General features: G+C 34.9%; 1 protein-coding gene across 1 annotated transcript in view; it reads left to right on the top strand.

The window, feature by feature from the left end:
• LOC129256016 (prestin-like) overlaps positions 1–15,452 on the top strand; it is a 49,364-nt gene that overhangs the window by 13,440 nt on the left and 20,472 nt on the right. Inside the window, exons 3-5 of the mRNA XM_064097907.1 lie at positions 10,376–10,486; positions 13,801–14,072; positions 14,471–14,635. Coding sequence (XP_063953977.1) covers positions 10,376–10,486; positions 13,801–14,072; positions 14,471–14,635 — 548 coding nt within the window. The remainder of the gene's footprint in view (positions 1–10,375; positions 10,487–13,800; positions 14,073–14,470; positions 14,636–15,452) is intronic.

Below are 15,452 nucleotides of genomic sequence, written 5' to 3'. Positions count from 1 at the left end.
TGTAGCACCACCATAAGCCAGCTAACCCGGCTTCATGGGGCTCAGACCCCCCTTAGCCCCACCAATTTCCTGGGGTTAAGGAAAAAAGTGCAGTGTGAAAAGCATGAGTACCGCACTAATTTTGCAGAAATTTAAAAGGGCACAAAATACCCCAAGGCCAGTGAAAGGGGCCCTGGGCCCGTATTCCATAAACGAGATAAGCTTTTTGATTAAGTCTTAGCAATTTGTCTTAGCATTTTGCTTGTCTAAGAAATCTTCCCTAACAATATTCTATTAACTTTAAGACATTTGTCTCAAGTCAGAGGATATGGCTAAGCCAAAGTCTCAAATTCTATGACGTCATGAGAAAATTGCAACGTCGCGCAACTTTTGTCGCGAACCAAACAGCTGCTCCGCGGTAAAAAGTCTATGCGTTTTATGTGTTAAAGCAAAAATTGCATCATAAGAAATATCAAGATGGAGGCTGAGATAAAAGGAAGGCCAATTTCACTGAAGGAGAGAAAATTACGCTAATTAGAGAAATAAGAGAAAGGGAAGAGATCTTGAGACCCACGTATCACGTTTCAGGATAAAGAAAAGGCTTGGGCCGAAATTGCTTTGAAACTAAAACAATTAAGACAGCTCACAACTGTCTTAAAGTAAGGGCAAAATTCTTAGCCATGTTGAATTTATGGAATACAGACTCTGCAGTTATAAGAAAAGTTGCTTAGCCATTCATCCTATATCTGTCTTGGTCGCGCAAAAACTCTTAGCCAAATTCTAAGACAAAATTCTCTATGGAATATGCGTCTTGGCTAAGAATTTTGTCTTAGACAGAAAATAAGACAAAATGCTGAGATTTTTTACTTAAGCATGCTTTTCTCGTTTATGGAATACGGGCCCTGAGGCCAATATGCTATCCAAGATCATGGCCTTGCAATGTATGTATTGCATTAATTGCCCTGCCTGGTATGGATCTATTCAAATCTAATATGATTTCTCCCGCATGGTCTACAACTGTAACATCTGGTGCTTATGATATCTGCTCAGTAATCCAGATAAATAACTTAGAGATTTCACTGTATAATTGGTTTATTTCCAATTCGTCTAATTGCCAACTCGTCTACTATCATTTGGTTTACCATCAGTTCGTCCACTCACCACATGGTCTACTTTCATTTAAGTCCAATGCCATTCCATCTAATAACCAGTTGGTCCAATGGCCATTTAGTCCTATACCATTTGGTCTATTTAAAATTGGACTATGTTAAATTGTGCAAAATGAATGAAAATGAAATGGATTATTAGACCAACTGGTTATGAGACGAAATGGTCATCTACGGAAATGGTGATTAGAAGAAGTGATGATTGGAGTCTTGGACCAAATGGTTAATGGACCAAATGGTTGTTAGACGAAATTTTGATGGACGGAATGGCATTAGACTAAATGAAAGTAGACCATGTGGTGAGTGGACGAGTTGGCAGTAGACAAATTGGCAATTTACCTTTATAATGCAAATTATATGAAATGCTAAAATAGATGCATTTTAATTTTAAAAGGTGATATTTCAGAATCATGAGTGTTAAAAGTCAAGGGAATAATTTTCCTGGTATCGCATCGCAATTTGCTCCACATTTTTGAAAGACTGCTATGCATAAAGTATTTTGTATAACATATTTTTACATAGGACTGTACATTACTTTAATAGTTGAAAGCTTTTCTCTTATGACCAAAAATGCTATTCAAATTTGCAAAGCAAAATTAATCCCTGAAAGTCAATTAAATTCATTAGAGATCTCAACCATGATTCTAGACATGCTTTTTTTCATGTTTTGACTTTATTGTAGACAATCCAAAAGTTGACCTCTACTTCCAGGGTCAAACACAATATCCAATACATATGGATGGATTTTTAAAAAGGGGAATGGTGTGATTGAATGCTCCACTGAAACCAGATTTCTTTTTTTTTTTTTTTTTGATTTGTGAGTCTAGCCTATAAAAAAAATTGATTACACACCCTTAATAGACCATTTCATAAAGAGACAAAATGACAATTAGCCCAATTGAACCAATGACTATCAGCAATCGGGTTTACAGTATATCTATTATTCTATTCAGATGAAATTATGTTGGTGATATATGTAGGAGATTAGACTAGCAGTGAAATAGTAGTGAAGCAAGTGCATATATATTAATATAAATCATTTGTACTTTGAAGCATTTGAATGTGAATACAGTACAATTAAGTATATAAAGAAGGTTTTTCAAGGCTGAATGTGCTCATGTACAGTACATGTACAAAATGTACAGTATGTTAAAGTAATGCAAATCCTTCTTGTACCTCGTATGTATATGTCTATTATCAATATTTGAACATTTGTTATGTCTACATTCTTGAGACCTGTGTTCTGGTGTCAAGGCCTACTGCATACATTTGTTAGATGTTATCATTTTGATTTTTTTTTTGCAGTCCTTAAAGGTCAAGTCCACCCCAGGAAAATGCTGACTTGAATAAATAGAGAAAAATCAAACTAACATAGTGCTGAAAATTTCATCAAAATTGGATGTAAAATAAGAAAGTTATGACATTTTAAAGTTTCGCTTATTTTTCACAAAACAGTGATATGCACAACTACATGTAGGTGAGTCAGTCGATGATGTCCATCACTCACTATTTCTTTTGTTTTTTATTGTTTGAATTATACTTTTTACAGATTTGACAATAAGTACCAACTTGACTGAACCATATAGTATTAAACAATGCTCATTCCACATGTTCAGGGAGGAATTTATCGTTGTATCACTTGACAATGAGGAGAAAAATAGAATATTCCCTATTTCATATAATAAAATACAAAAGAAATAGTGAGTGGATGACGTCATCAGTCTCCTCATTTGCAACCGACCAGGATGTGCATATTAAAACAGTGCGGCACTGTTTTGTGAATTTAAGCGAAACTTTAAAATGTCATAACTTTTTTTTTTACATCCGATTTTGATGAAATTTTCAGTGTTATGCTTGTTGGATTTTTCTCTTTTTATTCAAATCAAGTTTTTGTTGGGGTGGACTTGTCCTTAAAATTTTGATATTTTAGGGATGGGCTACTGTTTTATAGGGCATATACTGTACATGTATATAACAGCACACAAATGACCAAAAGTAGAAATGGTGCCTAAAATATATGTGGCCTATGAGAGGGCATTGACGCCAGTCTAGACATGGTCTTGGATTAATCTTTATTTCTTACCCCCGTTTTTGTCTCACACCTGCATAGCAGAGTGAGACTACATGTACATGTATAGGCGCCGCTTTTGCGACGGCGGCGGCATCAACACCAAATCTTAACCGAAGGTTAAGTTTTTGAAATGACATCATAACTTAGAAAATTTATGTACCCAGTTCATGAAACTTGGACATAAGGTTAATCAAGTATTAGTGAACATCCTGCCTGAGTTTCATGTCACATGACCAAGGTCAAATGTCATTTAGGGTCAATGAACTTTGGCCAAGTTGGGGGTATCTGTTGAATTACCATCATAACTTGCAGGTTTATGGATCTGATTCATGAAACTTGTACATAAGGTTAATCAAGTATTACTGAACATCCTGCCCGAGTTTCAGGTCACATGATTAAGGTCAAAGGTCATTTAGGGTCAATGAACTTTGGCCAAGTTGGGGTTATCTGTTGAAGTACCATCATAACTTTGAAAGTTTATGGATCTGATTCATGAAACTTGTACGTAAGGTTAATCAAGTATTACTGAATATCCTGCCTGAGTTTCATGTCACATGACCAAGGTCAAAGATCATTTAGGGTCAATGAACTTTGGCCAAGCTGGGGGTATTTGTTGAATTACCATCATAACTTTGAAAGTTTATGGATCTGATTCATGAAACTTGGACATAAGAGTAATCAAGTATCACTGAACATCCTGTGTGAGTTTCAGGTCACATGACCAAAGTCAAAGGTCATTTAAGGTCATCAAACTTTGGCCATTTTAGAGGTAATTATTAGATTGCTGTCATAACTTTCAAAGTTTATAGATATAGTGTATAAAATGTGGATATAGGGGTAATCAAGTATCACTGACAAGTTTTAGGTCACATGATCAAGGTCAAATGTCAATGAACGTAGTATTGTATTATTATATGAATGGTGTTTTTTTTGCGAATAATTATTTTATAGTAGTTTTCAAAGTCAGCGCTGCTGCTATATTGAATGGCGTGATGCAGGTGAGACTGTCAGAGGCGCTCCACTTGTTTATTTAAATAACCTTTTTTTATTAATAAAATATGTATGAACAAAAACAGATGCCAGAAAGGCAGAAACATACATTGCAGAACCATTTACCAAAGCTGTAGATTCTCTGTAATAACTGGCTGGACAGTATTCAAGGGGAATTTGACCCCCCCCCCCCAATAAATAAATAAATTAATAAATTAATTTAAGTAAGTAAGTAAGTAAGTAAATAAGTAAATAAATAAATAAGTAAATAAAAAAATAAATGAATAAATAAAAATGAATTAAACTAATATAAAAATAAATAAGTGAATAAATAAATAAATAGATAAAGAAAATCAAATAGAAGAAAATGAAATGAAATAAAATGAAATAATAATTTCAGAAAATTGAATAAATTGAGAAACATCAAGCAAGCATCATCTAACATTGGATGTAAAATAAGGAAGTTCTTTGTTTAAATTGAATATTTTGTTCCACTTTTACAACAAATGACATTGATATGAAAACACATGTATATTCTTAAACATACTAGTAGTGTTTTGAGATTAAATGATTATTTTACATGAGGTACATTACAGTATACAAGCAGGGAGCCTAAATAAAAATCAGTACTATGCAGTACTTGAAAAAATTTTGACTTTTAAAGTTTATCATCAGACACATCATTACACATCATACGGTACTCTCTTCTAATTTTCTATTTTATAAGAAAAATATTTGTATTCCTTTTATTCATCAGTGTTCTATTGAAAAATTGAGCACATTGGGTAGCTATTCGCATATGACATCACAAATTAAAAACTTTACACAATCATAATTCTCTTACACTCTAAATTATGAGGATTATAAATAAATCCAGATCGGCTGTGAACAGTGACCAGCCAAATATTAGATATAGATTTAAACCATGTTGATTTAAATGTAAATCTAAAAGATTTGAAATTAAATCTTTTGAGATTTATACGTTAATCCTTAAGATTTGAAATCAATTAAAAATTCGGCTGGCCATTATTCACAGCCGGTCTGGATTTATTTTAAATCCTTGGAATTTAGAGTGTATTCTTTGATTGTTTTCATCAAACCTTCACCAATATTTTTCTCTATTTTTTTCCTGCTTTTATTAAATTCAATTTATCTTCAGGTTAAACTTCCAATCTAAAGATAGTCTACGGGTTAAGGAATAGTAACGTCTACGGGTTCGGAATTATAACGTCTGAAAACCATATGATGAACTTGAAGAATCTATAATTACCAATGCTACATGTATATATAAAATATACAGGATCTATTTTATTACTAGAGGGAAGTAGTTGATGAGTCGTAATGATCTCATTCAATCCGTATTACAAGTCACCTGGGAAGCTAGTTAGTTTGCTAAGCACAAGTACTCGAGATTTCTCATCAATTGACACCCTACATGTACAAGTCACCTGGGAGTTTTATTGATTTTGATTGATTAAAATAGTATTTGTCAATTGGCACCATACTGGTTGATAAAACTGTTTTGTGATCTTTATTTTGATTGATGAAATAGTAAAAGAAAGTTTTAAAAAATTAGTACGGTGCAGTTTATATGAATGAACTTCATGCATCACTTGTTATATCAGGGTGCTACATAACTTTTTAGAAGCACTTTCCCGGTTGGGCAAGTAAATTTTTACATAGTTGGAATATACTTGCCCAAAAATCTATTTCACTTGCCCGAAAAAATCCTTGAAAAAAAGTTTTAACACTTCATAAGAAAGTATTGTGGTTTTATGAACCATTGAACTTCTTTTCTCTCTTTTGGCATGAACTGATTTACCTTGTTATTGCATGACTTTTTCCAAATTGATTTTATCTTGCCCGCTATGAACAAAATTACGATCAATATATCAAAAATATCAACCCTAATTTTGGTCATTCTACTGAGAATTTTGCCTTCCCAATTCGGGCAAGTACTTTTGGTCTTTATTTCAAAACACTTGCCCGACTCTAATTTTTACTTGCCCCGGGCAAAAGGGCAAGTGCTTATGTAGCACCCTGGTTATATACATGTAGGAAGTTTTAATCAGGGACTATTCAATTAGGTGATAATTGTACCCCTCCTCCTACCCCAAGGTGCAAAGTTTGAACCTTTCTAGTAGGACCTACAGGTACATGGTTTGAAGTAGTCTGCTGGCACATACCTTGGTTTTTGCACAGTGCGTTTAAGAATGTCTGAAGTAGAAGACTGGATATACATGTACATTGATTATTTATTGTAACTGGTCAGATTTAGTTTTCTGTAAAAAAAAAAAAAAAAAAAACCTCTTGAGGAAAGTGGTCTGAATTGCAGCCAAAAGTCCTCCCTCAATGACTTGTGTACATTTACATTTGTAAAAGACCTCTCTCATCCAGGTTGTTGTTGTTTTAGCTTATATATCATTCAGTAGTGAATATTTGCGCCAGCATAATTTGTGGTAATTTTTATATAACTTTTTCTTTACTTAAAGGGATGGTCCGGGCTGAAAATATTTATATCTTAATACATAGAGTAGAATTCACTGAGCAAAATGCCGAAAATTTCATCAAAACCGGATAACAAATAATAGAGTTATTGAAGTTTAAAGTTTAGCAATATTTTGTGAAAACAGTCGTCATGAATATTCATTAGGTGGGCTGATGATGTCACATCCCCGCTTTCCGTTTTCTTATGTTATTACATAAAATCATAATTTTTTTCATTATTTCATACTTGTGTGAATAATATGTCTCCCTTATAATGAAATAAGTTGCAGCAATAAATATCTAATGCACTAAGTCAGTTGTCAATCCAATTTTTCTAGTTCTTGGAGGAAAAAATTTGAATAAACCTAATTTCATATAATAAAATACAAAAGAACAAGTGGGGATGTGACATCATCAGCCCACCTAATGAATATTCATGATGACTGTTTTCACAAAATATTGCTAAAATTTAAAATTCAATAACTTTGTTATTTGTTATCCGATTTTGATGAAATTTTCGGCATTTTGCTCAGTGAATTCTATTCTATTTATTAAGCTATAAATACTTTCAGCCCGGACCATCCTTTTATAAAATCAATTCAGTAAAAAGAAGGTATAGCGCTGCATTATTTGTGCAATTTTGGGAGAATCACAACAGACTGTCATCACAAATCACTTAACCACTTTAGGTACAACAAGTTGTGCTAGTCTTGTGTGAAGACCCACTTGTTGATCGAAGTCTAAATCAGGGTCAGTGTAAAAAAAAGATTTGGGAGAAGAATTTAAGATCTAATTTTTAATCAAGGTTGAGTACCCTTTGAATATTACAAAAATACCAATGTTGCATGTATGTAAGTTTGTGTTTCCCGTGTAGTTTTATATAGTGAACATCAACATTCTGTACATGTATGTCTCCAGATTCTTTTTATAGTATTTACATTGAATGGTGTGTACCCAAGTAAAGTTATTTTATTGATTTATAGGATAGACGAGCAGTTAACCTCATTTACTTGTTGATTCAGAGCTGATACCACAATATTGACATTAACTTCAATGTACACAATTTTAAACATCTTTGATTACAATTTCTGAATATTTATTTGTCTGTTTGTTTTGCTCCATATATCATTTGTCATTTTTAGTTTTACCCTATTTTGCTGGTATTTTTAAATAACTGTAATGCCATATAAGCAGTAATAAATTCTCCTTCTTTTTTTTGTTTTTTGTTTAATGATACAATATTTTGTAAATGTTTTGATTGCTTGTGATTGTGATTTGTTTTGATTTGTTCAATAAAAAAAAAAAGTTTTAAGTACATGTATGTACATGTACACTATGTGAAGTTTGTTATGACTCACTTGTGAGTTTGCATTGATAACAGATTTTTGCCTAAGTTGTATTTTTTATTGCACATATTGCATCCCAACATGGATTTACTCATCATTTTAAAAAGGGGGCATACATGTAGATCATTTGCCATATTGCATTTGATTGATTTGAAATGAACTTTTCTTTTTAATTTCCACTATTTATCGCTATGAGATGACTCGTACTCAGACAAGTACTGGAACAGGATACAGAACTAGATGTATTAACCCGTATTTTTCACGAGACCTATAAACATGTGAAGTAATTTATTGGATGGCACAAAATCAAGTTGAGCTTAAAAAAACAAGTTCTTTTGCAAATTGGTGTTGATATGTTTTATATCACATGGGAGAGCAAAAAGAAGCAAACCTACAACACTATTTAGTAGAGTCACTCATATTCATTTATTATTCTTAAAAAAAACAAGTTCTTATGCAAATTGGTGTTGATATGTTTTATATCACATTGGAGAGCAAAAAGAAGCAAACCTACAACTACATAAACTATTGAGTAGAGTCACTCATATTCATTTATTATTCTAAAAAAAACAAGTTCTTTTGAAAATTGGTGTTGATATGTTTTATATCACATGGGAAAGCAAAAAGAAGCAAAACTACATAAACTATTGAGTAGAGTCACTCATATTAATTTATTATTCTTAAAAAAAAACAAGTTCTTTTGCAAATTGCCACCAATTTGTAGAGTGGCCAGAGTGGTAGGCAAAGGGCGTGGTTCTAACTTACAGAGACATAAAGTGGACAACCTCACTCAATGATTGCCTGTGATGAACTGTCCTGGGCTAAACAACTTTGAACCTCAGGGGTTTATTTGGCATAAGATATTTACATGCTTGATTTATATATAACAAAGGTAAATTATGAATATTCATATAGCAAAGGTAGCAAATAAAAGAAAGACATGAATATACATGGCATATGAATAGCTGCTAATGAATATTAATGAACCTAAGTCAGAGGGAGAGAACCAATCAGAGAATAAGAACTTAGCAAGAGTCAAGTATGAGTGAACATGAGCATGAACAAAAGAGAGGAATGGAAGAGTGAATCTGGCATGTTGAAAGGAATGTAAAGAAGGTGCTGGAAGAAAAGATGGAATTATGATGACTAAACCCCCCATCACACTTATTCGGAATCAGCAGGAATCAAGCAGAAGCTGGAAAGAAAAAATATTCAAAAAATCTAGAAATTTTTGGGAGGAACTTATGAATTCACCAAACTGGAGTTGAAATTCAGTAAATTGACCAGGTGTATCATCATACACTAGTCAAAATGGAGTCAGATTGATAATTCGGGTCTCACAGGCCTAATTAATTCCCCATAGACTCGTGTGTTAAATTGGCACTTTAAAAAAATCATAAAAAATAAGGGTGAAATTCGGGGGTCGAATGTTTACTACCAGTGGATAGGATATATATCTGGCAATCCATATCTGACCAGAAAAGGGTCCCTCGACCGGCTCATTTTAGAAATAAATTGGCGTGTTTGAAGACACCGTCGGGGGGAGCAGATTCATCACCTCAAACAGCAAAATAGCCCTAATCCTTCCGCCAGTCAAAATATAGTCCAAAATTGATGATATTTCTTCCCAATTTGGGAAAAGGAAGTTCAGTAATTACCAAAAATAGAATCAGTGTTAGATGGACAATCATATGCATACACTTTGTCAATCAGCCATATCAAAATAAAAAAAATAGCAATGGGTTGGCTCGAAGGAATATCTCTTGCTTTCCCAATGTTAATAGGCCCGTGAGGCCTTCGTGCTACGTTTTTGGACATTCTAAATATCCTGAGTGCATTCGAAATATTTTTGTCATTTCTTTTGGCCGTCCCGAAGGTTTTGGTCATGTTCAAAACATTCGAGGGATATTTTCGAACGGTGTTCGAAGTAGATTTAAATGACCAACTGGTGGTCAAACAATAGTCCTTTCATTCAGGCCAATTCTGCTTGATTCGGAATAAGTGTGATGGGGGCTTAACAGAGGAGAGAGGATGATCAAGAATAATGAAGAACAAATCTATAAATAACCTTAACTATTCTCGAAACCCTGTTCACACTACAGCTCTACAGTGTTGATATGTTTTATATCACATTGGAGAGCAAAAAGAAGCAAAACTGCAACTACACAAACTATTGAGTAGAGTCACTCATATTCATTTATTATTCTCATACTTGTTTGCCTGTGCAGTGATTTTCATGCTCTTTTGAAGTTTCTTGTTTTGATTTTGCAAATTATATACACTTTTCAATCTTCTCAATAAAGCTTCTCTTTTATTTTATTTCTCCTGATTTGCAGGCATGGCACATGCAATTTTAGCAGATGTTAGTCCTATATATGGCTTGTACACATCCTTTTTTCCTGCCATCGTTTACGCCATATTCGGCACCAGTAGACAACTTAGTATAGGTAAGTCCAAAATGTGTGCACAATTAATCTTATAAATATTTTAAAATTTGTTCTCAAGCATTTCACTAGCTCTTAATTGCAGCGCAGTAGAATTTATGCACATAGTTTCTGCGCTATATAATCAGTATATATTGTTATTATATTTATATATGTGGAAAATTCCCGGGGGGGGCACTCGACCAAAAAAGTGGTGGGGGTGTGCCGCGGGCGAGACAAAAAACGGGGGCCTTGGAGCGGGCTTATTGTAAAAAGGAGGGTCCTCGGAACGGGCTTCGGAACTACAAATGTTTGTGAAAACGGGGGTCCTTGGAACGGGTCGCCTGCGTGCGAGTGCGTATGCATCCCTATGAAACGTGCATGCAGCTGGGCTGCGGCACGACTGCCGGGCGCGCTAGCGCAGAGGCGATGGTCAGACAGCGAGCTTTGGCCGCTTTTCACCAAAATTGCGACCGGAACGTCGTAACGGAAAATATGCGAAGCCCTGGAGCGGATTTTTTTCTTTTTTTTTTCTCGAGAAGAAGAAAATGCTATGCTTTGGAGCGGCTTTCTTTGTTCTTTTTCTCAATAAGACAAAAATGCTATGCCTCGGAACGGAAATTTGAGTGTAAAAATGGGGGTCCCCTCCGCGGCACATACCCACTATGCATTATATACTGAGTGCCCCCCCCCGGGGGAAAATTAACAGATGTTACAGAAAAGCTGGAATATAATCAGCTATCATATTGTTTTCATGATGTTTAATAGGAAGAATATCATGAAAATGGTCCACTGCAAAGGATTGAAATTTTGTCACATTCAAAATATAAATAACAGATTACCGCCATTTGCTATTTGGCTGACAACTTGGATGTAGTCCTATTTTATGTAGATCATGCTTTATGTCTACTGCATGTGACCTATGCAAGAATTGAGTTTGCTATTGTCTTTTTGTGATTCCAATGCTTTACAACAAATGGCAGTCATATATATCTTATTTTTGTATATTAGTTTTTCCCTTTCCTTTTTCATGAAGATTAAATGAATGAATTTGTGAAATATAAATGAGTCTTCATGTGTTAAATGGGGAAAAAATGTCATTCATGTTTAAATTTGGGTCAAGCATTAGAGTAAAATAATCCTTATTAGCATAAGAAATCTTGTTGGCAGATTTTAAAAGTAAGTGTTATTTGAAAGAGAAAGGAAGGTGATGATTGTAATGGTAATAATATATGCAACATTTATATAGTCCTTGATACAAGCACTGAATGCATGTGCCAGACTCATTCGTAATTCCCCCCAATTTTCCCATGTAAGGCCCCTACTCCACGATCTACATTGGCTTCCAGTACGTCAGCGAATCAACTTCAAAATAATGCTCCTAACATATAAGATACTACATGACATGGCCCCCACCTATCTCAGTGAACTCCTTAAATTAAAATCACCCACCCAGTCTTACAGGCTTCGTAGTTCCCATGACACAATGCTCCTCAGTCTCCCACCATGTAAAACAAAGATTACACTTGGTGACCTTCCTCACTAGGTGGTTTCAGACCGCCTCGAAGTTCGCCAGTTCCAGGTATTCTCTGATCGGGAAATTTACCCCGATCAGAAAATACCAGGTATTTTGGCGGTGTGAAAGCAAACTACGCGTAATATCCCCGAAAGAAAATACCCGATAAATAGTAGGTACTTGGCGAAATTACGAGAACTTTCGCGGGGATTTTTCCAAGGTCGTGGGTATTTTGGCGGTCTGAAAGCAAATTACGGGAACTTTTAGCCCAGCGTGTCGTTGGGTGCCGCGCCGTGCATGGGTTGCTGCTGGGCTAGTGATTTTGAACTTCGCGCCTTGCTGCTTATCAGACCATACTGCGCATGCTCGTAACTTCAGGAACTTATCCCGAAGGGTATGTTTCAGGGCGGTGTGAATGCAGGAATAATTAATGGGTATTTTTCAGCCTTAAAAAGTTCTCGTAATTTAATGGGGATTCTTGTGATCGAGGCGGTTTGAAACCACCTACTAAGAAATGCATCCTCTGTCAACTTATTTAAAACTAAACTGAAATCTCACCTCTTTCAAGAGAGTTTGATAAATAAGTCACTTTTTTGTTATGTATTTTGTAGAAATAATTAATCTTTACTTATTTTTCTTCGATTAATTTAGCGAACTTAAATTTACTTCTAAAATTTTTGCGTATCCTGTTATTCTGCTTATCTGTTATGTATTGTAATGCGCAGTTGAGTATATCCAAATAGAAATTGCGCAATATAAATTTACAATTATTATTAATTATTATTACAAATATTTAAAGGACAAGTCCACCCCAACAAAAAATTGATTTGAATAAAAAGAGAAAAATCCAACAAGTAACACTGAAAATTTCATCAAAATTGTATGTAAAATAAGAAAGTTATGACATTTTAAAGTTTCGCTTAATTTCACAAAACAGTTATATGCACACCCTGGTTGGTATGCAAATGTGGAGACTGATGACGTCTTCCACTCACTATTTCTTTTGTATCTTATTATATGACATATGAAATATTCTAATTTTCTCCTCATTGTCAAGTGAAACAGTGATTAATTCCTCCCTGAACATGTGGAACTAGCATCGTTTAATGCTTTATGATTCAGTCAAGTCGGTCCCTATGGTCAAATCTGTAAAAAATGAAATATTGTATAATTCAAACAATAAAACACAAAAGAAATAGTGAGTGATGGACATCATGGACTGACTCATTTGCATGTCACTGAGTTGTGCATATCATTGTTTTGTGAAAAATAAGCGAAATTTTAAAATGCCATAACTTTCTTATTTTACATCCGATTTTGATGAAATTTTCAGTGTTATGCTAGTTTGATTTTTCTCTATTATTCAAATCAACATTATGCTGGGGTGGACTTGACCTTTAAATGTTGCATATTGAATGGAAGGAAATCATAATAATGAACCATGTACCAACCTGTGCACAATGTAACAGAAAAAGAAGAATGACAAATATTTAGAACCATATATATTTGTTCTTATATGTTCATGTACAATGTATCAAAGACACATGCAATAATATTATACGGAGGTTTATTTACCTGACTGCTAAGAAAGCACGAATGCCTGTGAGCAAGCAACCAGGGGACCAACGGCTTAAGGTCCTCTCCGAGGGACCTAGTAATGAGGATAAATGCCTTACCAAAGGGCACTAGCGCACCACTTGGGAATTGAACCCGGGTCACTGGAATCCGAAACCCCCGCTCTACCGACTGAGCTATCGCGCCTCCTAATATAATATTCTTAATGTCATTGTTTTTGACGTGTTGGATTACAACCTTCATCCAGGTACCTTTGCCGTTGTGAGCATTATGTCGGGTCAGGCAATAGACAAGGTGATGGATGTCATTGAGCAAGAAAGGAACCAAGCTGTTACCATGCCAACCGCATCGCCTTACACGGTTGCCCCTGGTGGAGCCGTGAACTCCAGTTCAGGGGGGTACTCCCCCACGGGAGAGGGGGCAGTAGGAGGGGCCACGGCTATTTTTGCTCCGGGTGAGGAAGCCATCCTGCGGGCAGAGATTGGAGCTCTTCTGGCCATGATCGTTGGGCTCATCCAGGTAGGTTTGTGAGGATAACTAGATGAGAATAGAGAACTTTAGAAGAGGAAATAATGATTTTCAGGAAGAGAGGAGAAATTTGTATTAGAATGGATAGGCAAGGGCAGAATTATAGAGGATAAAAATGAAGGAAGGTATGAACGTGATAACAGAGAAGTAGAAAGGAAGAAAATTTGATTGGACCAGGGACTAAGTTTAAAGGGGAACTCCTAATATGTTTCATAAAGCATCTTGTCAGTGATATTCACGTAATGTATGTTTTCAATGAAAATGTTCAGGAAAAACCTAACCTGTGGTGTTTATGGACAGGTGGTCCTTCTACAGGTGGCTGCAAAACAATGTTTGAATGTATTAATCTCCTGTTTTGTTTTGTTTTCTCTCTCTCTTCTCCCATACAGGTTGCAATGAGTGTTCTGAGGTTAGGGTTTGTTACCTGCTACTTAGCCGATCCCCTTGTGAGAGGTTTTACTACCGGTGCTGCATTTCATGTCTTCACGAGCCAGTTTAATAAACTCTTTGGCGTCCCCGTCCCCAGGCACTCTGGGATATTTGCTCTCCCAAAAGTAAGTTAGAAATAAAATCCCTCTGAAAAAATAATACTTTAATTCATATCTAAATATTAAAGCCTCTCTTTTGTTTTGGTAAATACCTCCCCCCCCCCCCAAGAAAAAAAGTATTTGTCACTATTTCAGTTTATTAATACTCTATATATTATGTATATGTCCTAAAACTGTTAGTGGATGATATGAAATAAAAAGATGTTTTGGTGGATATACATTATTGACATTTTCTTTTTTGGTAGACAAAGTATTTAACCAGTATATCCATGTATATTTAACAACAATGTAATAATTAACACCTCGGAATTGAGTAACACCAACACTCTAAAGTGAAGATAAAAACAGAAATTTGATAAAGATTTGCATTGTAGATCAATTGTACATGCACCCCTCAGTTCATGCATGATCCACATGTTATCCTATTTTCCAACTACGTGTAGATTCAATCTGACTGTACTCTTGTCCTATGTGTTTCCCTTAATAGTGGTGATAGAAGATTACTGTTTTTCATGTCAAACATGTAGCTGTCGTCTTCTGTGTAACTTTGGGTGCGAAATGTTTACATAATCAATATTCAATTTGAACTCAAGTGCTGCTTCAATCTGCTGAATCATGCATTCAAATCAATATTAAGTTTTGCCCAAGAAAAAGAGAGTAAATGTGCTTTTCAGAAGTATTAAAGTGACATTGTAGATAATTGCTTAGGTCATTTATTTACGTAGCATGTTAAAACAAACACTGTATCATATGACTGATTCACTTAATGTTAGATGTCTTTCAGTTTTCAAGTTTCATTTTTTTTTTCATTTGTTACTTAAAT

Source organism: Lytechinus pictus, chromosome 3 (genome assembly GCF_037042905.1).
Source record: "Lytechinus pictus isolate F3 Inbred chromosome 3, Lp3.0, whole genome shotgun sequence".
Classification (NCBI taxonomy): domain Eukaryota; kingdom Metazoa; phylum Echinodermata; class Echinoidea; order Temnopleuroida; family Toxopneustidae; genus Lytechinus; species Lytechinus pictus.
This window is presented reverse-complemented; position numbering and strand designations above follow the sequence as displayed.